A 25137-nucleotide genomic window follows, 5' to 3' on the forward strand; every position below is an offset into this window, starting at 1 on the left:
TAAACCTACCTACACTGTATAAAAAAGGAAAAAAAATTTGCATAGTGACTCTGTATTTATGTATTTATTTGTCCATCTTGTTTTATTTTTATTTTTCTCATATCTTCCTATATATCTCTTTATATTTCTATACATATCCTTTCTTTCCATTCTTTTTGCTTTTTTGCCCCCCTCATGTCTTGATAGATATATAGATATATATATACTGAGTCATGCGAAGTCTTTTGTTGTTGCTAGGTGTGGTATTGCTTATTTCCCTTCACTCTGTGGGAGTTACTGGGAGTACTGAACGTACCGCCGATGCCTGTCAACAACTCGGTATTGACAAAAACGAAGCAAAGTGCCGTTATTGTGCAGCACTACTAAAGCACACAGAGAGTGCGGCAGTAGAGCAAGAGTGTCTCTCCTGTTGTGTGGAGGATGAAGAGGATAAAAAAGGGAGACGTATCTACGCAAGAGCTCGAATTGAATTACGGGCAGTGGAATATGAAGTAAGTGAATCACGCAGTGAAATTACAATGTTTTACCGCGCCTATAAAGAAAAGTTTGGACCACGTCTGTCATTTGTCTCCAAATATAATGCGTTGTGGCCACGTCTTGTGCTAGAAGAGAAGGACACCGGTGAGGAATTTGAGATGAGTATAGTGGGATGGACAAAAGATGGTTTGCATGATTATTTAGTACAAGCATTCGGCATGCAAAGTTAAGTGAAATTTATTCCTGTGGTTATTTTTATTTTTGTTGTTGTTGTTGTTGTTGTGTATTTCTTTTTCTGGTTATACATATAGGGAGAGCGAGAAAGTTGTGTGTTTTCTTATTGTTTATATCAAGGGGTTTACGCTTACAAATATTTGCGTTTTCTCTTAACCATCTAAATATCTATCCATATCTTTTTTTATCTTTTCTTTTTATTGACATTCACTTTTTTTTTCGGAACCTTTAGGTAAGCTTTACTGAAATTCTGTCTCATTTACGTGGAGAAAACAATTTCGCTTGAGAAAGTAAATATATAGCTATTTATATATTTATTTGTATCGTTCACTCCATCTATTAATAATAGGGTGGTGAGTAGCAAGCAAGCAAGAAGTAGAAAAAAAAGGTAAAGCGGTAAAAGAAAACGAAAAAGAATAAAAAATAAATAAATCAAACAAACATAAAAAAGAAAAGAGCAGCATTTGAAAAGTAATGATGCGACGTGTCTTTACATGTGGCATTTCCGCCACCCAACCACACTCTATGCTGCGTGGATACACAGACGCCAAAACTGTTCGTCGCCCCAATCAACTTGATCAGTTGGTGGATGCACAGAATGAGGCCTACATTGACGGTTTGCTTAAACAGTATGAAAAGGATCCCACACTGGTGGAACCAAGTTGGATTCCAGTGCTTGAAAAGATTAAGAATGGTTCACTGGATAAACCGTTGGTATCCTCATTTCATCGACCCACCTCATCACGTACATTGACAGAGCAGGAGCGAATGCAAAATATGAGTCTTTCTTGGATGATTCGAGCATATGAAAAGAATGGACATTATATCGCCGCATTAAACCCATTAAATTATGCCGAAGAACAAGATAAAATCATTCTTGATCCTTCTGCGTTAGATCCTGAACGATTTGGATTTACACAGGCTGATATGGATCACGTATTTAATGTCACATTTGGTTGTAACTTTGAGGCGACATTTATCAGTGGTGGAACTCCAAGGAAACTTAGGGATATTGTAGAACAACTTCGTCGTATGTATTGTGGAACTATTGGATTTGAGTTTATGTCTTCTGGATATTTTGATGTACGTAATTGGTTTCGTCAGGAAATTTTAAACACTCTTACACCACTTGAAACTCAAGCTCGTCTCAATATATTTGACGATGTTGTACGTAGTTGTGGATTTGAAAGATTTTTACATCTTAAGTATGGAACACAGCAACGTTTTGGTCTTGATGGCGGTGAAGCACTTATTCCTGCAATGAGAGCCGTAATAGAGGTAGCAAGTGCAAATGGAGTTTCTTCTTGTATTCTTGGAATGGCTCATCGAGGACGACTTAATGTTTTATCAAACATTCTTCAGAAATCTACCGTAAATATATTGAGTGAATTTGAAGGTAAAGCTCCTAAGAACGATTCAAATCCTATAGGTGATGTTAAATATCATTTGGGTCATCGCAAAACAGTTCAATTACGAAATGGTAAATTTGTCGATCTTGAACTTTTACCTAATCCATCTCATCTTGAGGCGGTAAATCCTTTAGTGCTTGGTAAAGCCTGTGCACGACAAGTGTATGAAGGAAATGCAGATTGCGTTAAAACGTTACCTATTCTTATTCATGGTGATGCTGCTATGATGGGGCAAGGATCATGTTATGAAACAATGGGTTTCTGTGACTTGGAAAACTTTAATGTTGGTGGAACTATTCATATAATTGTAAATAACCAAATCGGTTTTACAACAAATCCATGGGTTTCACGAAGCAGTATTCATTGCAGTGATTTGTCAAAGATAAATAACGCTCCTGTATTACATGTAAATGGTGATGATGTTGAAGCTTGTGTTCGTGCCGGTCGTATTGCTGCTAAATTCCGTCAAGAATTTCACCGAGATATTATTATTGATCTCGTTTGTTATCGTCGTAATGGTCATAATGAAACCGATTTACCAAACTTTACACAACCACAAATGTATCAAGCCATCAGTGCTCATCCTACATTGGTTGATATTTACTCAAAGGAATTGGTTCAAGAAGGTATTCTTAACAAGGAAACGGTTGAAACAAAGAAAAACAAATATGAAGCTTTTATGCGACAAGCCCTTGATGCGGCACAAAGTTCACAAGATTTTGTTAAAGTTATGCCACGTTTTCAATTGGAATCAGAGAATCAAGCTGATACACTTCAAGCACTAGATGATGATTCTAAGGATAAATTACCTGAAGCAGTAAAAACTGGAGTTGATATTGAACTTTTACGAAAAGTTGGTTTACATATTACAAGTATTCCAAGTGGTGTTAAAAAGGTACACCCTGTTGTACACCGTGCATATGCGGCTCGTAAAAAGGCTATTGAATCAGGAGAAGGTGCGGAATGGTGTTTGGGAGAATTACTGGCATTCGGAACTCTCGCATTACAGGGAGTAAGTATTCGTCTTTCAGGTGAAGATGTGGAACGTGGAACATTTACGCAACGTCATGCCGTAATAACTGATCAAGAAACAAACACTAAATTTATGCCAGTAAGCAATATATCAACTGAACAAGAACGTGTTAGTATTTGTAATAGTAGTCTTTCCGAGATGGGTGTATGTGGGTTTGAACTTGGTTACAATATTGAACGTCCATCTAATTTATGCATTTGGGAAGCGCAGTTTGGTGATTTCGCTAATGGTGCTCAAGTTATTGTGGATCAGTTCCTCTCTACTGCTGAGGAGAAGTGGGGATTGAAATCTAGTCTCATTCTCTCACTTCCTCATGGTTATTCCGGTGCGGGTCCGGAACACAGTTCTGCGCGTGTTGAACGTTTTTTACAACTCTCCAGTGATACGGATAAGGTACCACGCAATTTCCGAACAGCCCCTGCAGCACGTTTGTTAGAGGCCCGTATTCAGGAATTTAACTGGCAGGTTTGTTATCCAAGTACACCAGCAAATTATTTCCACATGTTACGTCGACAAGTTATACGGGAAGAATATAAACCACTTGTGTTTTTCTTTTCGAAAGCACGACTTCGTGCCCCTAATGTATCTTCTATTGCAGAAATGGCAAAAGGTACTGCGTTTATCCCCGTTATTGATACAGCCCCTAGGGATGACATTGTGGCACGAAAAGTCCTCTTCTGCGCCGGACAAATTGAGAGTATTGTGGATGATCAACGCAAAAAGAAGAGTGGAGAAACATCAAAATCCTACGATGATGTCGTGCTTGTGAAGTTGGAGCAACTCTCGCCATTCCCATGGGAGCAGGTGGCGGATGTGATGGAGAAGTATCACGCCCGCAATCCAAATGTGGAGTTTGCGTGGCTGCAGGAGGAACCAAAAAATATGGGCGCCTGGTCGTACATGCGTTTGCGCCTCCAACACCTCCTCCGACATTTGGGACTTGCGAAGGAAGGAGAAGAAAGGGCCGCTGTAGTGAAATATATTGGACGACCAACAGCGGCCTCGCCAGCAACAGGATACGCCTCGGTGCATGTGGAGGAGGAGAATGAAGTGGTGGCACAGGCATTGGCGTAATATTTTAATAACTTGCTATTATACCTAGGAAGGGAAAAGAAATAAAAAAAGGAAAAGAAAATAAAAAAAGAAAGTAAAATATGCATGGTTACACATCCTTATTATGTGTATATTTACGCACAGAAAGAGTATATATATATATATATATATATATATCGCTCTCTGTGTGTAATGAGGGAATATTTCAACTGCAAAAAATGAAAACGTAAACAAGAAAGGAAAAAAGAAAAAAGTGAAAGGAAGGAACAGAGAAGAGCAAAAAAAAAAGAAGAAAAGGGAAGATGATTATTTGCAATACCATACCAGTGGGTATACATCTATATATAAAAAAAAGTATAGGAGAGGCTGTCGTTGTTGTTATTGTCGTTATTGTTGTTGTTTTTTCGCCGTTTTTCTCTCCATGTGGTGTTTTGTTTTTCTCAATCACAACCTTGATTGCCCTTTATTAACCCCTATCTATTGTATTCTTCCGTTATTAGTTGGTTCTGTTCATGCCTCCAGTATTGATCCTTCATTTTTTCATTTTTTCTTTCTTTCTCTCCCTTTTCTCTTGACTGTTCATAATATGAGTCTCTGTATTGAAGTCAGAGAAAGGCAATGAGTGGGAAAAGTACAAAAAGAAGGAAAAAAATAAACAGAATAGATGAGAAAAAAGAACAGGGATAACGAAAAAATATATATATATTACGCAAATAGCTGAGAAACGGGAAGGTTTTTTTTTTTTTTTTTGCTTTCCTTCTTTCTTTGGCATCTCCAAATTTCAGGGGTTGCACCACCTTCATTTCTTCACTACCCTTACCTTTTTTTGTTTTTTTTGGTTCCTTACCTCAGTTGCTGTATTAAATGAACGAAAGAAACTTATAATGATGATGGTTGTGGGTTTAGTATCTGTTATCTCTTTTTCTTTTTTCGTGGTTCTTATTTGTTCTCCATTTTCATCAATATTACTTACCAAGATACTGGGAATAGTGTTATTGTACCCGGCTTTACTCTGAAAAGTATTCCATATTTAATAGTTGAATATGGGTTACCTTTTATTATTATTATTATTATTATTATTATTATTATTATTATTATTATTATTATTATTATTATTATTATTATTATTATTATTATTTCTATCTCTTTTTTTTTAATATGTTTTTATTTATTTACTTATTATTAATGTTTTGTTTCTTTCTTCCTTTTCACTATTTCTCTTCTTCTTTCTGTGAATCCCTTTTTTTTCCCCATTATTCCTGTAGAACTTCTACTGTACAGGATAAAAGTAGACATATAAAGGGAAAATAAAATGCACCCCGCACGATCCCTGTGGGTGGAAGATCAATACGCCCACCGCTGCCGCTCCTGCGAGGCTCGTTTCAATATTACGCGACGACGTCATCATTGTCGCAATTGCGGTCAAGTCTTTTGCAGTGATTGTCTTATTACACCATCGACGACGATTGTACGTAAAGTTTTGGTGGATGTGATTTCATCTCTTCTTGGATTACAACGGGAAACGAATATGAAAGTGTGTCACAAGTGTAATGGGATTCTGCGACAACGTAATCCAGCTCAGAAGAAACGACATATAATTTCGTCATCGAACTTAACAACGTCTACTTCTCTGGTTACCAATACAAGAAATAGTATGAAATGTTTGGAAACAAGGAAGAGTAGTAATGAAACAGCATCTCAAAGATGTGACGTTAGTAAAGAGATGGTGTTTTCTGACTCTAATTTACAAGATGAACAAGAAGTTATTCCTTTTGATGAAACTATGATTCCAAGTGTGATTTCTCAACCTTCTATGGAACGATTACCAACACATGCTGAAAGTGAAAAGGAACAGGAAATTTCGTATGCTTTAACTGATACTCCCTTGTATAGCCTCAATAGCATCTCAGTATGGCTTTCTAAGCTAATGAAAGATGGAAAAAATGGAAAAAGTTGTGAAAAATTACAAACTTCAAAAGAAGTAAAGCAAAAATGTAATTATATTCCTTATCCAAAGGCTATATTTCGTCGTGTAACGGATTCTTCAGCTTTACTCAGCTTGGGAAATATGTTTCCTGCACATGCCTCAGTAGAATTCTTACAATGTTTTGAAAGACTAAGTTCTCTACATTTAATTAAACGTGCTTCAAAACTTTTCATGAAGGAAAATCTCTTATCATCATTTACAAATTCATCAACTATTGATAAGGATATATGGATTGGTGGTATATGCGATATTTCTTGGCAAATTGTTTCAGGAACAAAGGTTGCTTTATATAAACATATTACAGAACACTTTGATGTTGTATGTATACCTGGAGATTCATTTGTGAATACAGAAATTATATCTGGTATAGCTTTTATTCAAACTGTAGTATCAAAGCGAATGAAAATTTTTATTGAAGAACCTCGTATTCTTCTTTTAGCAGGTGATGTAGGTATCACTTTGAACCGAAGTGTAGATATATTGGAATATACAGAAGGGTATAGAGGTTATTTAGATAAACAGTATCATCGTATTCAGGTATGGAAACCCTCAGTGATTGTTGTAGAGGGAAATATGCATCACTATCTACAAGAAAAAATAATACGTGATTCATCTGCTACACTTATTCTTCATGCTGGTGAAACTACTATTAATCGTCTCTCTAGATGTTGTAATGCAACTATAGTACGAGATTTGCAGTATGTAAGTGCTGATGACCTTTGTAATTCTTCTTTTCTTGGATCATGTCATATTTTTCAAGTTATTCATATTGATGGCAAACCCGTTTCTATTTTTAAAGGACTTCCAGCTTTTTTATTTATAACTGTTCTTCTTCGTGGAGGTAAATTAGAAGAATTAGAAGTAGTTAAACAAATATTATTTAAGTGTACAATATCGGCATATCATCTTGCTCTTCAAGCTCATTGCTTATTTGATTTTGGTATAAAATGTGAAGAAATACATAATGAGAAGAATATTAAAAAAGTTAACGTTGAAAATTCAAGTCCTTCAGCTTTTGGGAAAGAAGTATCATCTTTACATTATGGAGAATGTGAAGAATATATGAAACTTGTTAAATTTTCACCACGTTTTGAGGATCGTGTTGAAACATTATCTATGAATGTAGGTGTAATTTTTCCTGAAGAAGTAATAAATATAGATGAAAAATATGATGACCTCATTGTGGATAGTATTATTGTAAACAATGTATTTCTTAATTGTGTTACAGATGCTTTAAATGAGGGAGGAGGAGGAGATGGTGTTGAAGATATTACTTCTGGAGTTGTATCTAATAGTATATCTCCAAATTTTACGGTACGACAGTCTCGTGAAGTTTTTCCTTTTTATAGTGAAGGAGATGAGACATTACTTGAATATTTAAATGGAAGAGTCAGAGAAGGTGACTCTACACGACTTATTTTACATAGTAATAAACGTATTTGGGTAAAAGTAACCACAGATTTTAATAATTCTCAGGTTCGTCGTATGACTGAAGAAGGTAATTTATCATCTATTCGTTCTATGTCTTATCGATCTTCTTTAGATTCTGGAGATTTTGTTGAAGATGTTATTCAAAAACGTCACTTGCGTTGTTATGCTGTATGTAAAAATTGTATTAATAGTGAAGGAAATTTACGTTTTAGTTCTTTGGCAACTAATTGTTCAATGCATACTCTTAATATTTCATGGGGTGCATTTTTAGAACTTCTTATATATGGTGATTCATCACTTTTCACCCTTAGTTGTGGACATTCTCTAAGTGAGAGTATTTCTTTATCCTTTATTTTTTTTACACACTCTGTTGCAGAAGTTACAGTAAATATTATTGTTGAACCACTTGCTGTTTATGATATTATTACCCCTAATACTACTATGCCTTTATGTGAAGATGTTGCCAAATTATACTTGAGTAGTGAAATCGAGGAGTTACAACAAAGTATTATGCGAATTATTACATCTATTCACTCTGTAATGGTTTTTCTTAGTGGTAAACAATCGCAAACTCTTCCATATTCAGGGAATACGAAACAGTTAAATCCTTCTCAAATTAATGTACGTAACCCTATTATTGATTTTTCACTATGTAATGATGTTGAAAAAGGTAGAGTATTGCTACAAAGGTCAGAAGAACTTCTTGAAAAGTTAACTACAATAGAAACTTTTGAAGGTGTAATACTTGTACGACTTGAATTTTTACCAAATCTTGTGCGTGATTTTTTAGAGTGGTATAATGCAAAAATGCTTGCAACGGAACGTCGGGTAAGTAAGGCTATTCCTAATACAATTGAAATTGGAAAGATTGAAGATCCTTATTGGGCTTATAATCCAAGTGATAATTGTGTAATTAGATTAAATGAACCAAGTTCTATTGTGGCATTAGCAGTTCAAGCTATGTCTCTCTCTACAACTAATAATAATACTGGATTAAATAGAGATGTTGTTGATAACAATGATAATAGCCAGCAACCTCCATCTACCACTTGTTCTAGAGAAACTGTAGTAGCAGAAGAACAGGAAGAAGAAGGTGAGAGAACTTTGGTAGTGGATGAAACTCAACAATCATTATTTGAAGGATCAATAGAAGTTATGCTTGGAGTAGATTCTATCGTTTTATCAGATTTTTTGTCTTCCACAAGTTTTCTAGGTACAACTTTTGATGCTATAAAAATACTTCGTGGTCGAAATATTTTAATTAAACCTACATTTAAGCATGTTATGACGGCTATGATACCAGGGGATAAAAATGAAGAAGTGAATGTTATTGTGGAAGTTATGTTTCCAGAACAATTTGCGGCGTTGCAGTATCTTTATACCAAAGGAAGAAGTTCAGAGTTAGTATTTTCGCTTTCTAGGTGTCGTCCATTAAAAACGGAAGGAGGAAAAAGTAAATCTGAATTCTTTATTTCATTGGATGGACGATTTTTGATGAAACAAGTTAAATCTGCAGAAGTAAAACATTTTGCAGAATTTGGACCAAATTATTTTTCTCATTTAAGTCAAATATATGATAAAGAAGAAGAAAATAATTCTTTTTTTGAAGATATTAAACCATTTGGAGGAGTTTTAGCTAAAATATTTGGTTTATTTTCACTACATATTAAAAGAAAAAAAAGATTTTCAGAAACTCCTAGTGAGATAAGATATTTTGTTCTCATGGAAAATATCTTTTATTCACGACAAATAAACGTCACCTACGACCTAAAAGGTAGCCAAAGAAATCGAAATGCAGCAGAAGGATCTTCTGTACTTTTGGATCAAAATCTTGTAAATAAGCTTCGAATTGGTGAATTTTTTTATTGTAGAAACGAAGTTAAAAGTCTTATTATGGAACGATTAACATCCGAAGCCCATATGCTTTCAACCTGTTCCATTATGGATTATTCGCTTCTTGTTGGTTTAAATACTGAAAAGCAGAAACTCTATCTTGGAATAGTAGATTACCTTCACCCGTACTCAGGCGCAAAGGTAATAGAATCCAAAGTAAAGGCAGGAATCGATACCGTGCTTGGTCACGCAGGTCGGGATCCTACAATCATAGACCCCGTGAGTTACCGCGTTCGATTTGCGAGATGGGTGGGCGACTGCCTTTGCGGAGTTCCTGAAAAAACTTTGCCGCTAAGACGGGCGTGGGCCAGAAAAAAACAAAAATTCAACGGGAACAAAACCCGAAAAAATTGAAAGAAAAAAGAAGGCGTTTCTTTCTTTAATATTTTTCTGGGTTTATTGCTTGCTCCTTTTTTCTTTCGGCCTTCCGCCAAAATCGGGAAGCCTGGCGGGGCCGCCCCGCGAGAACAAACGCCCCCCACACCCAAACCCGCTTTTCCCAGGACTTTTTTTTTTTTTTTTTTTTCCACACAGAAGCAGAAGGGACGAGGGAAGGGCTGCGAAGGGCCAGGCCCCTGCTCCCCACCAAGCGCCCTTCAAGGAAAAAAAAAGGGGCGCCGCATGGGAACCCCCGCGAAACCCGGCCCAAAAAAAAACGAGGGGGAGGAACGGCCCAAGGGATGTTGTGCTGCATACGCCGCGCGCACGCAATAGGCTTCTCGGGGTGCTGATGCTCCCGTAGACCTAGCAGAGCAAGGTATCGGGTCTCAAGGCACGCCTTCTTCCTGTGCGGAAAGGTAAAACGCAATACCAGGGAGGGGCAAAGAACAGTCACAGCTGCTGCCAGTCAGACCTGTTGAGTTTGATTTGGCTATCAAGTAGTGCGCACATCGGGCCGCTTGCCCTCGCGCACAAAGTTGTTTTGTCCATCACCCGCAGCGCTCCGCGACCGCCACAAACACCTCTCTCTCTCTCTCTCTCTTGCACTTTCGGGCAGGCCCGTCATCAATAGTATACGGACAGGCCGCCAGACAGGGCAAGATTAGTCCTCACACGCGCCTCCGGGCGCGAATAAAGACGAAGAAAAAAAGGGTGGCGCGGATGGCCTGGTTAGAAAGTTAGGGAAAGGTAAGGCACATGGCGCTCAGACGAAAGGTGATTTTTAGTGTTCTGTTATCACGGCATCGCTCAAACTGTTTGGACCTCGAACAACACTTGTCCATCATGGCGCCGCCACTGAGTCCGCAAAACGGACAAGGAAGAAAGGAAGGAGAGAAAGGGATGGTTTCAGTGTGAGCTGAGTTGAAAAATATGTCTTCACGTGGTTTTTGTTGTCAGTCTGACAGGAAACAAAAAGATGTCATCATTTCAGAAAGCACAGGCCTGGCGAACTGTCAACCGCCACTGCTGCCGCTGAGTCCTCTTGGGCCTGCCCCGCGCATCGCGCACAGTGCCGCTCCTTCTATCTATCCCTCTGTTCGTATTTCTAGAAGACGCGCCATTAACGGCAAGCCGTCTGCTCCCGCGCACTCTCTTCAGCAAGCAAGCCAGCCAAAGAAAACAAATTCTTCGTCGGCGCAATAAGGGGGGAGAGGGAGGAAGGGGAGAGGAGCAATGACTCAGAGAGCTGGGTTTAAGAATATGTCTTCACGTAGTTTTTTCGTCAGTCTGACAGGAAACTAAAAAATGTCATCATGCAAAAGCAAGAGTCCACAACACATATCTCGAGGTTCTCGCACAACCGGACAGGGGCTACTCGCGTGGTACCAAACATTTGCCACCGACCCAAGGGATGTTGTGCTGCATACGCCGCGCGCACGCAATAGGCTTCTCGGGGTGCTGATGCTCCCGTAGACCTAGCAGAGCAAGGTATCGGGTCTCAAGGCACGCCTTCTTCCTGTGCGGAAAGGTAAAACGCAATACCAGGGAGGGGCAAAGAACAGTCACAGCTGCTGCCAGTCAGACCTGTTGAGTTTGATTTGGCTATCAAGTAGTGCGCACATCGGGCCGCTTGCCCTCGCGCACAAAGTTGTTTTGTCCATCACCCGCAGCGCTCCGCGACCGCCACAAACACCTCTCTCTCTCTCTCTCTCTCTCTCTCTCTCTCTCTCTTGCACTTTCGGGCAGGCCCGTCATCAATAGTATACGGACAGGCCGCCAGACAGGGCAAGATTAGTCCTCACACGCGCCTCCGGGCGCGAATAAAGACGAAGAAAAAAAGGGTGGCGCGGATGGCCTGGTTAGAAAGTTAGGGAAAGGTAAGGCACATGGCGCTCAGACGAAAGGTGATTTTTAGTGTTCTGTTATCACGGCATCGCTCAAACTGTTTGGACCTCGAACAACACTTGTCCATCATGGCGCCGCCACTGAGTCCGCAAAACGGACAAGGAAGAAAGGAAGGAGAGAAAGGGATGGTTTCAGTGTGAGCTGAGTTGAAAAATATGTCTTCACGTGGTTTTTGTTGTCAGTCTGACAGGAAACAAAAAGATGTCATCATTTCAGAAAGCACAGGCCTGGCGAACTGTCAACCGCCACTGCTGCCGCTGAGTCCTCTTGGGCCTGCCCCGCGCATCGCGCACAGTGCCGCTCCTTCTATCTATCTCTCTGTTCGTATTTCTAGAAGACGCGCCATTAACGGCAAGCCGTCTGCTCCCGCGCACTCTCTTCAGCAAGCAAGCCAGCCAAAGAAAACAAATTCTTCGTCGGCGCAATAAGGGGGGAGAGGGAGGAAGGGGAGAGGAGCAATGACTCAGAGAGCTGGGTTTAAGAATATGTCTTCACGTAGTTTTTTTCGTCAGTCTGACAGGAAACTAAAAAATGTCATCATGCAAAAGCAAGAGTCCACAACACATATCTCGAGGTTCTCGCACAACCGGACAGGGGCTACTCGCGTGGTACCAAACATTTGCCACCGACCCAAGGGATGTTGTGCTGCATACGCCGCGCGCACGCAATAGGCTTCTCGGGGTGCTGATGCTCCCGTAGACCTAGCAGAGCAAGGTATCGGGTCTCAAGGCACGCCTTCTTCCTGTGCGGAAAGGTAAAACGCAATACCAGGGAGGGGCAAAGAACAGTCACAGCTGCTGCCAGTCAGACCTGTTGAGTTTGATTTGGCTATCAAGTAGTGCGCACATCGGGCCGCTTGCCCTCGCGCACAAAGTTGTTTTGTCCATCACCCGCAGCGCTCCGCGACCGCCACAAACACCTCTCTCTCTCTCTCTCTCTCTCTCTCTCTTGCACTTTCGGGCAGGCCCGTCATCAATAGTATACGGACAGGCCGCCAGACAGGGCAAGATTAGTCCTCACACGCGCCTCCGGGCGCGAATAAAGACGAAGAAAAAAAGGGTGGCGCGGATGGCCTGGTTAGAAAGTTAGGGGAAAGGTAAGGCACATGGCGCTCAGACGAAAGGTGATTTTTAGTGTTCTGTTATCACGGCATCGCTCAAACTGTTTGGACCTCGAACAACACTTGTCCATCATGGCGCCGCCACTGAGTCCGCAAAACGGACAAGGAAGAAAGGAAGGAGAGAAAGGGATGGTTTCAGTGTGAGCTGAGTTGAAAAATATGTCTTCACGTGGTTTTTGTTGTCAGTCTGACAGGAAACAAAAAGATGTCATCATTTCAGAAAGCACAGGCCTGGCGAACTGTCAACCGCCACTGCTGCCGCTGAGTCCTCTTGGGCCTGCCCCGCGCATCGCGCACAGTGCCGCTCCTTCTATCTATCCCTCTGTTCGTATTTCTAGAAGACGCGCCATTAACGGCAAGCCGTCTGCTCCCGCGCACTCTCTTCAGCAAGCAAGCCAGCCAAAGAAAACAAATTCTTCGTCGGCGCAATAAGGGGGAGAGGGAGGAAGGGGAGAGGAGCAATGACTCAGAGAGCTGGGTTTAAGAATATGTCTTCACGTAGTTTTTTTCGTCAGTCTGACAGGAAACTAAAAAATGTCATCATGCAAAAGCAAGAGTCCACAACACATATCTCGAGGTTCTCGCACAACCGGACAGGGGCTACTCGCGTGGTACCAAACATTTGCCACCGACCCAAGGGATGTTGTGCTGCATACGCCGCGCGCACGCAATAGGCTTCTCGGGGTGCTGATGCTCCCGTAGACCTAGCAGAGCAAGGTATCGGGTCTCAAGGCACGCCTTCTTCCTGTGCGGAAAGGTAAAACGCAATACCAGGGAGGGGCAAAGAACAGTCACAGCTGCTGCCAGTCAGACCTGTTGAGTTTGATTTGGCTATCAAGTAGTGCGCACATCGGGCCGCTTGCCCTCGCGCACAAAGTTGTTTTGTCCATCACCCGCAGCGCTCCGCGACCGCCACAAACACCTCTCTCTCTCTCTCTCTCTCTCTCTCTCTCTCTCTCTCTCTCTTGCACTTTCGGGCAGGCCCGTCATCAATAGTATACGGACAGGCCGCCAGACAGGGCAAGATTAGTCCTCACACGCGCCTCCGGGCGCGAATAAAGACGAAGAAAAAAGGGTGGCGCGGATGGCCTGGTTAGAAAGTTAGGGGAAAGGTAAGGCACATGGCGCTCAGACGAAAGGTGATTTTTAGTGTTCTGTTATCACGGCATCGCTCAAACTGTTTGGACCTCGAACAACACTTGTCCATCATGGCGCCGCCACTGAGTCCGCAAAACGGACAAGGAAGAAAGGAAGGAGAGAAAGGGATGGTTTCAGTGTGAGCTGAGTTGAAAAATATGTCTTCACGTGGTTTTTGTTGTCAGTCTGACAGGAAACAAAAGATGTCATCATTTCAGAAAGCACAGGCCTGGCGAACTGTCAACCGCCACTGCTGCCGCTGAGTCCTCTTGGGCCTGCCCCGCGCATCGCGCACAGTGCCGCTCCTTCTATCTATCCCTCTGTTCGTATTTCTAGAAGACGCGCCATTAACGGCAAGCCGTCTGCTCCCGCGCACTCTCTTCAGCAAGCAAGCCAGCCAAAGAAAACAAATTCTTCGTCGGCGCAATAAGGGGGAGAGGGAGGAAGGGGAGAGGAGCAATGACTCAGAGAGCTGGGTTTAAGAATATGTCTTCACGTAGTTTTTTTCGTCAGTCTGACAGGAAACTAAAAAATGTCATCATGCAAAAGCAAGAGTCCACAACACATATCTCGAGGTTCTCGCACAACCGGACAGGGGCTACTCGCGTGGTACCAAACATTTGCCACCGACCCAAGGGATGTTGTGCTGCATACGCCGCGCGCACGCAATAGGCTTCTCGGGGTGCTGATGCTCCCGTAGACCTAGCAGAGCAAGGTATCGGGTCTCAAGGCACGCCTTCTTCCTGTGCGGAAAGGTAAAACGCAATACCAGGGAGGGGCAAAGAACAGTCACAGCTGCTGCCAGTCAGACCTGTTGAGTTTGATTTGGCTATCAAGTAGTGCGCACATCGGGCCGCTTGCCCTCGCGCACAAAGTTGTTTTGTCCATCACCCGCAGCGCTTCCTTCCGTACTTTTTTTTCTTCTTATTGTTGATTAGATGTTTTGCGATTTGTTGATGTAGTTGAGAGTTGTTTTTGTATTGATGTTGATTTTTGGGTTTTTAATTTTAGTTTTGCTGTCGTAATAATTATTTGTTGTTGATTAAGTGCTTTATTCTTGTGGTCTTTTATGATGGGTAAATTCTTTGTGTTTGTTGTTGGTGTTAAGAAGAAAACACAAAAAAAAATTGTAGTTGTTGTAATGTATGAATAATTCGAAATCATTTAGAGCACAATTACTTTGAGAAATAACTAATAAAGTCGGTTTTTTTTTTTTTGAGTGGAATTTTTTTTTGTCATATTTGATTATTGCTGTAGCTTTATCTTGTGTCTTTCTTTGTTGTCATTGATAATATTGACAATGCAAGTTTTGTTTTTTGGGGTTTTTTTATATGCAGACATTCATCAGTTTGTATTTTCTGCTTTATTATTATTAAAGGAAAATTACGTCATAAGCTGGGTTGTTTTCTATCTTTTTTTTTTGCAATATTTCTGTATCATATAAATAGTGCGTTGTGTGGTAACTTTGAGTGATGGAAGTAGCATAGGTGTAGTTTCCTGATATATGGCGTATAGTGGATACTTTTGACGGGATATTGTTTCCGTAACGTATGCCGTTGAAAAGAACGTTAACATGTATAGTCCCACACAGCCGATGCCTTGCCACCAGTGCATTCCACCATGTGCTACACCTGCGAGTGTTAGGAAGAGCCAGAAACATTGTTCTGAAAATACATTCATATGACGACTGTATCCAAAGACACCTGTGATACAAAATCCATAGGAAAGAAGTGCAGCCTGCTCTTCGGAGTTTCGTCTACTTGCTAGAGGTTTCACGGTACGTTTAGCGCGCTGAAAGCGTTGTTGCTGCTGGTCACATATTGTTTCTAATAATAAGAATAGAATCATACATGAACCGAGAATAATATCTTTTCCATTGATAGGCACTGAGCGAATAGTTATAATGGGGAGGGTAATAGCCCATAAAAGGGCTGTTTGGAATAGTGCAATAATCCAGAAGCTAAATAACTCCCATACAATGGGTTGTGCGAAGAGCGGCCAAGAGCGTACATAATTCCAGCGGTAATCTTCACCACCTCGTGAATACCCGCCACGACGGGCAAAATTAAATGTAAGTCGAATACCCCACAATGTTATAATAATACCATAAAAAAAATTAGCATTATTAAGTATAGTAGAAAAGGAAGTGGCTCTAGTAATATGTATCTTACCCTTAACGTTGTAATAAATATGAATCCATGTGTATAATACCGGTAGTATTGACCATGAACGATCTACCCAGGAGTAATTCCTGTGTATAGATGACACAATATACATAAAGACAGAAATAACCAACACTAAAGCCAAAGTGAGGTCGTACGATGATGACAACACATTATCCCACTGGAACTCTTCTAACATGATAGTTAGCAGCTAGGCGTTATACCAGCTTCCCTCTTTTTTTCTTCTTCCTTTTACCAAGTAAGACGTGATAACTCTCACTACTATTTTATTTTTCGACACTCTTTTTCTAGAATTCCACTTTTATTCCGCACACCCTGTTCAAAGCTGTACGAAATCCTATTTTCTCAAAATGATGATGCAATGAAAACAGATAAGGTAATAATAATAATAATAATAATAATAATAATAATAATAATAATCAAAGACCCAATGAAAGAATGCAGAAAGTTTGCATACACCAGAGAGAAAGAAGGATAAAATTTTATGTTGTTATTGTTCGTTTTATTTTTCATTTTAAGAAAGACCACCTCACTCATTGATATATTCTGCCGTACCCATTCGCGAAGAAAAGCATTTTTTCCAAAATCATCGTTTTCATTAATTATCACAGTTTTTTTTCTGTATATGTGCTCTTTTCTTCTTTGCTTTTAACAAACAAATACCCCATTCTTTTGACGGACTATCGTTATCAAATAAAAAAGACACACATACACATACATACACAAACACAGTTACGTATATGTATACATATATAAATGCATGTATGCATTATCATAAATCAATGACGAAAGCAATTTCGCACGAAAAAAGAAACATAAAAAGAGCATACACAGAAACTCATAGACTGCCACTACCTGTACGTCTTTCCTTTTTTCTTCTTTTCTCGTTATCTTTCTCACTTACATGTAGTTAGTAGAGACACAGAGAACAAAGAAAAAAAAGAAAAAAGAATAACTTTGATTACAATTCCTTTATGAGGTCTTTCGTAATATTTTTATGATGTGCCTCCAGTGTACCCCCACCAATTTCCAAAAGTTTTGCATCACGCCACAACCGCTCCACTGGCATATCACGTGAATAACCCATACCACCCAATACCTGCATCGCATTATCAGCTACACGTTTCGCAACAGGTGCAGCAAATAACTTTGCCGCATCGCTACCAAGACGATTTTTAGCATCTACAGATACAGTACGGCTTACACTGTACGTTAAAGTCTTTGCCGCCTCAGTCTCTGCATAACTTTCCGCTATATAACGTTGAATCTGGCCATAATTACATATGGCTTTACCAAACGCTTTACGTTCACTAGCATATCGCGTCATCAATTCTACACAACGATCTGCAATACCAATAGACATAGCAGCCAGTGTAAGACGTTCAATTTCAAGATTACGCATCATACCCAATACACCTTTTCCCTCACCTCCCAATACATTCTCTTCATTAAGTTGAACATTGTCAAAGAACATTTGACACATGTGTGAACCACGCATTCCACATTTATCAATTTTAGGACCAACTTGAAATCCTGGAGTACCTTTTTCAACTACAAATGCAGTAATTTTACCATCTACCTTTGCATACACAAGTACAACATCCGCAACAGTACCATTTGTTATCCATATCTTCGATCCATTTAATATATATTTCCCATCTCCTACTTTGGTGGCATTAGTGGTCATACCCAGCACATCTGTACCAGCCCCTGGTTCTGACATACCCATTGCACCAATATGTTCTCCTGTTAACACTTTTGGTAACCATTTCTCCCGTTGCGACTTTGTAGCAGATTTGTAGAAATTGTTTACAAATAACATAGAGTGTGCCAAGTAGGCTAGACAGAAACCAGGATCAGACTTGGATAACTCGTGATGTACAATCACGGCGGCGGTTGTATCCATGCCAGCACCGCCATCCTCTTCAGGTACTGTGATGCCTAACACGCCGAGATCACCGAGTTCACGTATAAGATCAGTGTTAAAGTGCATATCAATATCACTCTGTCGTGCCTGCGGTTCAACACGTTCCGTTACAAAACGAGAAATTGTATCACGTAGCATCCTGTGCTCTGATGTTGGATTAAAAAGAAAATCCATCTTTGTGTTACTGAGAGACGAGAAGAGACGAACCCCTGCCATTGTGTGTGCCACAGCATAAGGGCGTAAAAATGAAATAGTTCGTCCAGCGAGCATAAATAGTTGCTGACAATGTTCTTTTTACTCTTTTTCAATGACTTTTAGTCCTTTCTTTATTTTTTCTAGTTTTCTTTCCTTTGACTCTCTCTCTCTGCTTATTTTGTTATTTTTTCTGTGTCTGCAGAGAACACACTCTTTCTAGTTTATTTGCGTTAATAAGAACGGAATGAACAGAAGCAAAACCCAAATATATATATACGAAGAAAGACATATAAAAAGAAAAAATAAAGAAACACCATATCTTTTATTTATTCCTTTTTTTTTTTCGTTTGCTTTAAGTGGGAAAAGTGTTCTTTAGTCGCGTTCCCTTCTCCCCTGCAAAATAATAATAAGAATAATTATAATAATTATTATTATAAAAATAAAACAAACAAAAAAAAAAAGCATTTCTTAATCGTTTATATTTGTTTCCTTGTTATCCCTATTCTCTGCCTGCAAAGAAGAATACTTGTAGCTCATAAACGTTATAGATGGATATTTTTTATCTCCATCAACGGAAGGAGCTCGATGTTGGGTCTTTAACAATTCATTTTCTGCTAAACTAAGTTTTGTAGTGTCTACTTCTGCCATGATGAGACGTATTTGTGTCAACAAATATGATGTAGAGCGAGAAAGTGTGAGTTTCTCCCCACCATTCTCACTTACTGTCGTTAGTGCACGAATCATCTCAGCAGAATAACGACCACGTTTACCCATTACCGCTAAGCATTGTTCTAATGGAGAATACAAAGGAATAGGTGAAGTTGATACTGGGCGAATACTGTCAGCCACGCCTTTTTTATATGCCGCTGCTTTAAGCATTCCCAGAGTGGGATCCTTTGGTTGAACGCGAAAGTTATAATCAAAGCATTGTCCCCCCGCTATGGATTTAAGAGCCCACATTGCCCCTTTTAACAATTCCACTCCTCCTTCAACGGCGGCTGGTGGTAAAGGTGATACCTTCCGCATTGTTATCTGTTTAATTTTTGACAGACGACCATTACTATAAATACTTGTCTTTACATCCATTACTGCCCGGAGGAGTTCAACATCAATGTCAAAATGTTCTCCAGATATAAGTGAACGTCTGTAATAACCGCCATTAAGACGAAGGTCTCGATATTTACGCCATAGTTGTCTACTACTATTCGCAATACCTTCAAACCAGTCTCCTCCACTGAGTAATGTGAGGAAGAGGAAATCAATACGGTAAGAAGGTAAAAGTTCAAGTGGTAAACGTCCATTAGGAACACTACGTATCCAGTGTTCTAAAAGTTCACCAATAGCAGTAATGGCGAAATCTATCGGATCCACAAGGTAATAACTTTTGTATGGAGTACATGCTATACCAATTAATGCCAAATCCGAATCATTTCCAATAACAACAATAATGTCTTCTCCAGTGTATTTATTTGTTTCTTCTTGTTTTATCCAAATTTCTCGTAGTATAGACGATATTTTCAATTCTCCCTCACCTGCCTCTGTACAACCGCTAAATATGATAGTACAATCAGGCTTTAGTTCAAGACTTTGTCCATTTGTATTCGCTAAATTTAATGCAGATCGTACGGCGTCTTCACAAGCCAATAGAAATTCAGACCCTGTTAAAATTTCTTCCCTCTGCAGTTTCACTTCTGTCTCTAAATAATCATGGTTGTACTTTGATCCCGTTTTTGAATTAGAGGGTTGCAACGCTAATTTAGGACTTTTCATAGCAGCACGTCGTTCCTTCTGTAAAGGTAACTTTGCAATAGGTGCTGATCCATCAAATACCAAAGCAAATGTTTCTGTAGGAGGACATAACATTAATATTCGTTTAATAGATACGATCAACTCTTCTATAATCTTCCGTGATGTGAAGTTATTATTTTTAATGACACTATGCACAATAGCGTTCATATCGAGCAGCAGATGATGAGGTTCAATAATGGGCTCCTGACCCTTACTTCTCCGAGGCTGCGAGATAAGCCCGTGATGATTGAGATAACTCCAGAGCCCTTTGGTTCCCATTTAAAAAATTTTTAAATATAACGTCTCTCGAGGAATATAGTTTAATAATAAAAAAGAGTATGAAAGAAAACCAAAAGAAATAATAATGATAAAACGAAGAACAAAATGGCTAACACATTTTTTTTTATTAAAGCTACACGACAAATATAGACACAGGATAAAAAGAAGCCAAACAAACTCAATTTCAGTTAGCAAATGGTGATCTAGAAAGAGAAAAAAAGACAAACGATGTGCACTACTATCATATGGTAGATATAGAGGAGGCTTCATTTTCCTCAACATTTTTTTTCGTTTATACATTTCCCTACTACTACTTTGTTCTTGCCTTCACTTTGTACGTTTTTTTTTTTTCTTCGTTAACTGTTCTACAAGAAACACATTTCGACATTATATCAAAACAAATATCAACCCCTATTTCAGTGTTCGAAAAAAAAAAAAAAAACACAGACACAGAGACAAACATGTGGTCTTTTTCGTTTTTTTCACACAATCAGCTCCCTCTTCTTTGATAATATCACAAAGCCAATAATTAGGGATTCTTTTCTTTTCTTGCGTTTTTCGTATATAATTACTCACTTTACTATCCACTGGGCTTCGTTTTTGCCTTCCAATTCTTAGGAGGACATTTCGTAATACCATTTTCTCCGTTTTTTCTTTTTTTTTAGGCTTTCCTTCGCTCCATTTTTTTTATTTTTTGTCTCCTAGAAAAAGATAGAGGAATGACGAAAAAAAAAAAAAAACAATCGTCGTTCAAAAATAATAACAGCAATCGCAATATAATCACAAAAAATAAAAAAAAAAAGATATTGGAATTGTAAAACCCTGCCTTCATTCAGTGGAATACTACATATCAACCACAAGTGCGTCAGCTTTGTTGACATTACCCCAGTCGCTTTATTATTTTTTTCATTTGAGTTGTTACCGTTTTACTGTTTCTGTTTCTTTTTTTTTTTTTAGGTTCATCAATTTGTGGAAAGAAACAAATTAATTAATTCTAACAGATGGCAAAAGAAATAAAGAAACGAAAAAAAAAAAACAGCAATGATAATAATAATAATAATAATAATAATAATAATAACAATAACAAAGGAGGCAAAAAAAAAAAACTAAAAGAGCAATAATAACACAAAAGATCAAGTACAAAAAAAAAAAAAGAAATAAGAATAACGGGGAGACTTACTTCTCCGTTTTCGGGGGAGGACTTGAGGAAGTGGGATTCGTTCTGTTTGTACAAAAAAAAAAAGATAACAGGGGAAAGAATAGGTGAAAAGGAAAATTAAAAAAAAACATATGGTGAGAGTTACTCCTTTTTTTTCTTCAATTTTCTATTATTCCACTCCAATACACTCATATAAGGACAAATGCCATGAGATCCTTATCAAAGGGGATAAATCCACAAGCCTTTATTAATATAGTAGGAAGACAAGAATGAAGCACCCGTCCCCCCAGAAGAAAAATAAGAGGAAAAAGGAAACCCAAAAAGAAAAATATGTAGGTGGTTATACAAATTCCATCTTTTTTTCTTCCTTCACTGTTTCGGAAAAAGAGGAAAGGTTATATTGAAAATACAATGTGTCAGATACAGAAACACAATCACACCCAAAAAGATGTATACACACATATATATAAAAGGAAAATCGTGACATTAGAAATAAAAGCATAACTTTCTATCGGAAGAAGCGATAGATCACATACATAAACATATACACCTATATACTAAGAGAGAATGATAGCGAAAGATCTTTGTTCGTTCTAGGGTACAGCAATATCGCATAAAAACTCCCTTCTTTTTATTTCCTCTTTTGTTGTTATTTGTTAAACATTTTGTGTTTATTTATTTTATTTTATTTTTCTGCATGTGTGTGCGTGCGGGGTGTGTGTTTATGGGTTGGAAAAGGCTCGTGAGCCAATTCGTTCTCACTTATTCCATCCGCTACCCAGTTATATTAAGGAATCAAAAACACACATATACACAGTTTTAAAGGGTATCTAGAGTAAACAGAAATGGAAAAATCAAATTAGCTTCCGAACTTGAAAGTCATACTTATCCACCATGACACTACATACAAAAAAAGGAAAATCAGCGTGCAATAGAGTCCTAGCGCCAACGATCACCAAGTTTTTGTTGTTGTTTTTTACGTTTTATTCCTATTTGTTTACAATAATTCCACATTCTTCTCACTAATATCGATCTGAGAAAGGAGTCATGGAGTTAAGGTAACAAGAGAAAAAGAGGAAAAGTAAAGGAGATAAAAAAAAAAAAAAAAAAACACAAAAAAAAAAACAGTTGATAACATACTTTTTTCATACCTCCATTTCTATCATTGAGACTCCTCTGAAACTAGTCTACAACGTCGTGCTAGACTTTCACGGTACAAGTTATTCTCAACAAGATCCGTATTCACGGCGGTTCCATCATCACCCAAAACTTCCACATTCTCTGCAAACATTACGCTAGTAGAACGACGATTTATGGTGACATTCAAATCATCGTGTGTAGGCCCTTCAGCTCTAATGGTAGTATTGATGTTCCTGTTTCTATCCTCTTCCTTACGTAGCTTTTTAGTAGCTAGTACACTATTGGGAAACGCCAGTCGGCGAGACTCCCCCGCTGCTCTTGGTGAAACGGTAGTAGCAGCAACAGCAGCACCAAAAGGAGAACAAATACTAGGAATATTGTTTGGGTGCTTTAAATACTTTTCTGTTGTGTGCATATTGGATATATTTCTACTGGGTGAGGAACGTTGATTATTCTTGGGACCCGTGGTGTATGATTTCTGTACACCCGTTCTAACTGTCCTCCGTCCACGCGAGTTAGAAGCGGCGGAGGAGGAGGAGGCAGAAAAGGACGAGTAGGTAGAATGAAAAAAAGAAGAAATGGACGAGGAAAGTGGTGGTAGGGATACGGAAATAGATGAAAATGTTCCATTATCACTCTGCGTATTCTTTATAACAAACTCTCTCTTGGGAAATAACAGCCAAGGATCGGCGTTTTTACCCATAGAGACCCGGCGTCGTGCTATTATTTCACTGAATCTTCGTTCCCTTTCCATTCCGCTGGGTAATCCATCCAATCCCTGGAAACCGTCATTCATAGGAGAAATGGCACGACTTCCACTGCTATTGTTATCACCAACGCCAATCTGCAGTGGATCTGATCCTGATCGCTTAGAACTTGAATTTCCCATTTTTTTTTTTTGATCCCTACCAGTTACAGGACTTAGTTTGTGCGACCCTTTTATATATATATATTACTTTTTTTCTTGCTTCTCACCTTCCTTGAGCTTTGTTTTCCTGATGAAAAGAAAAAATATATCACATAAATAATTATTTAGTATGACAAAGATAACAAAAAATAAAACAACAACAACAATACATAGACCCCATTACCAATAACAACAATCTCATTTCCATCCCTTCTTCATATAAATCACTTTGCAATGTATTTCGTTTTTTGTTTTAATCCCCTTGTTCGTTTTCCAGACCCTTCATCGTATTTTGTCACGTCTTCTTCCAACTCATCCTTTTCGTTTTATTATTATTATTATTATTATTATTTTCCTTCCATTCCCCGCTCCTTTTCTCCTTCTCTTAATTACGCGGAAAGAGAAAAACATATAAAAATAGTGTGATAAACAGAAAATGAGAACGACCAAAAAAAAAAAAAAAGAAAGAAATAGAAAAGTCTTAATACATCGCCAATCACACACTGATCTTATTCACCCACGATTCATAGCACTCACCAGGGTCACGTTCACGGCAAATCTCAACCATACCCGTCTCTCCCTTCTGCATCACAAACAGGAATGGAATTGACACAATGCCAATCAATGGATGAACTCGGTAGGCATAGTCAGGATTACCAAGGTAGACAGAGCGTTCAAGGATGCACTGAACGTACACCACACGACGTTTCTCTCGTGCTGCCTGAACTGCACGACGCACCATCGGCTCTGCGAGCACGCATGGTGGGCACCAAGACTTGTGCGTTTTTCGATCCGATGCACCCTTAAAGAGAATCACGACCACATCACCTGGAGCCAATCTTGCCTTCACCTTCTCCAGTGTGGCATCAAAGTCACGTGGTGATGTAACAAGGATGTTATCATCATCATTCGCCGGGCCAAGGATCGTCTCTGTTGGTGGGTTACGAACGTAAAAGGCATGATCTTCAGCCGCCTCTGTTGCCTGTGCGTCCAACGCCGTTCCACGCGCCACCGGCTTGAACGTTTTGGATGCCCGCAGAAGTCGCACCACACACGCCGTTCCACTTCCACCAGCAACCAGGCGGTGATAGAGTCCACGGGGAATCACCACGACATCCCCCGCCTTGGCCTCCAGGCGAATCCAACGGTCCTCCATATCTCTTATATCCACATAGACCAGACCGCTCTCCACAATGCGCATCTGCTCATCCACGTTGAGGTGCTCTGTTAGTTCATCCTTTGATTCTGAAGTAAGAGTTGCCTTCTCCGCCGCTTCATAACCCAGATTCCAAAGGAGACGCTGCACCACGGTGCGACCCTCATCATCCTTTGGGTGGGGTTTGTCCAATGTAGAGGGATCCATGTGACGTGTGTAAACACCGCACGCCTCCAGCTGATCTATCGAAACCGGCACATCAGGAGAACAGTGATTTGGCGCTGCAATAATGGCCTCTTTTGTGTTAAGCATCCATGCTGAACTCATCTTGTAAAAATTATGT

General features: G+C 39.7%; 11 protein-coding genes across 11 annotated transcripts; 3 read left to right on the plus strand and 8 right to left on the minus strand.

Annotated features, from left to right (window-relative positions):
* Positions 1-212: 212 nt before the first annotated feature.
* LSM04_008447 (uncharacterized protein) lies at positions 213-707 on the plus strand (the record flags this gene model as incomplete). The annotated part of the gene is made up of 1 exon (XM_067332022.1): positions 213-707. The coding sequence occupies one exon, from the start codon at positions 213-215 to the stop codon at positions 705-707; it is 495 nt and encodes a 164-aa protein (XP_067190118.1).
* Positions 708-1185: 478 nt separating this feature from the next.
* On the plus strand, positions 1186-4227 carry LSM04_006673 (Transketolase-like; the record flags this gene model as incomplete). The annotated part of the gene is made up of 1 exon (XM_067332023.1): positions 1186-4227. One exon carries the CDS (start codon positions 1186-1188, stop codon positions 4225-4227), a length of 3042 nt encoding a protein of 1013 aa, XP_067190099.1.
* A 1291-nt stretch (positions 4228-5518) lies between these two features.
* On the plus strand, positions 5519-9871 carry LSM04_005840 (Phosphatidylinositol-4-phosphate 5-kinase; the record flags this gene model as incomplete). Its single annotated transcript, XM_067332024.1, has 1 exon — positions 5519-9871. The coding sequence occupies one exon, from the start codon at positions 5519-5521 to the stop codon at positions 9869-9871; it is 4353 nt and encodes a 1450-aa protein (XP_067190086.1).
* Positions 9872-11196: 1325 nt separating this feature from the next.
* On the minus strand, positions 11197-11870 carry LSM04_008308 (uncharacterized protein; the record flags this gene model as incomplete). The annotated part of the gene is made up of 2 exons (XM_067332026.1): positions 11197-11344; positions 11785-11870. The coding sequence occupies 2 exons, from the start codon at positions 11868-11870 to the stop codon at positions 11197-11199; spliced, it is 234 nt and encodes a 77-aa protein (XP_067190115.1).
* Positions 11871-12327: 457 nt separating this feature from the next.
* LSM04_001164 (uncharacterized protein) lies at positions 12328-12994 on the minus strand (the record flags this gene model as incomplete). The annotated part of the gene is made up of 2 exons (XM_067332027.1): positions 12328-12475; positions 12909-12994. 2 exons carry the CDS (start codon positions 12992-12994, stop codon positions 12328-12330), a joined length of 234 nt encoding a protein of 77 aa, XP_067190025.1.
* Positions 12995-13450: 456 nt separating this feature from the next.
* LSM04_001246 (uncharacterized protein) lies at positions 13451-14130 on the minus strand (the record flags this gene model as incomplete). The annotated part of the gene is made up of 2 exons (XM_067332028.1): positions 13451-13598; positions 14045-14130. The coding sequence occupies 2 exons, from the start codon at positions 14128-14130 to the stop codon at positions 13451-13453; spliced, it is 234 nt and encodes a 77-aa protein (XP_067190028.1).
* A 1337-nt stretch (positions 14131-15467) lies between these two features.
* Positions 15468-16421, minus strand: LSM04_001343 (Protein of unknown function DUF1295; the record flags this gene model as incomplete). Its single annotated transcript, XM_067332029.1, has 1 exon — positions 15468-16421. One exon carries the CDS (start codon positions 16419-16421, stop codon positions 15468-15470), a length of 954 nt encoding a protein of 317 aa, XP_067190030.1.
* Positions 16422-17204: 783 nt separating this feature from the next.
* LSM04_005872 (Acyl-CoA oxidase/dehydrogenase) lies at positions 17205-18344 on the minus strand (the record flags this gene model as incomplete). The annotated part of the gene is made up of 1 exon (XM_067332030.1): positions 17205-18344. The coding sequence occupies one exon, from the start codon at positions 18342-18344 to the stop codon at positions 17205-17207; it is 1140 nt and encodes a 379-aa protein (XP_067190087.1).
* Positions 18345-18833: 489 nt separating this feature from the next.
* LSM04_007192 (putative 5-3 exonuclease) lies at positions 18834-20432 on the minus strand (the record flags this gene model as incomplete). Its single annotated transcript, XM_067332031.1, has 1 exon — positions 18834-20432. One exon carries the CDS (start codon positions 20430-20432, stop codon positions 18834-18836), a length of 1599 nt encoding a protein of 532 aa, XP_067190104.1.
* Positions 20433-22753: 2321 nt separating this feature from the next.
* Positions 22754-23620, minus strand: LSM04_006625 (uncharacterized protein; the record flags this gene model as incomplete). Its single annotated transcript, XM_067332032.1, has 1 exon — positions 22754-23620. One exon carries the CDS (start codon positions 23618-23620, stop codon positions 22754-22756), a length of 867 nt encoding a protein of 288 aa, XP_067190098.1.
* A 514-nt stretch (positions 23621-24134) lies between these two features.
* On the minus strand, positions 24135-25121 carry LSM04_007129 (Protein of unknown function DUF953; the record flags this gene model as incomplete). Its single annotated transcript, XM_067332033.1, has 1 exon — positions 24135-25121. The coding sequence occupies one exon, from the start codon at positions 25119-25121 to the stop codon at positions 24135-24137; it is 987 nt and encodes a 328-aa protein (XP_067190103.1).
* Between the last annotated feature and the right edge of the window lie 16 nt (positions 25122-25137).

The sequence above is a fragment of the Trypanosoma melophagium genome (genome assembly GCF_022059095.1).
Source record: "Trypanosoma melophagium isolate St. Kilda chromosome Unknown ctg29segment1, whole genome shotgun sequence".
NCBI lineage: Eukaryota > Euglenozoa > Kinetoplastea > Trypanosomatida > Trypanosomatidae > Trypanosoma > Trypanosoma melophagium.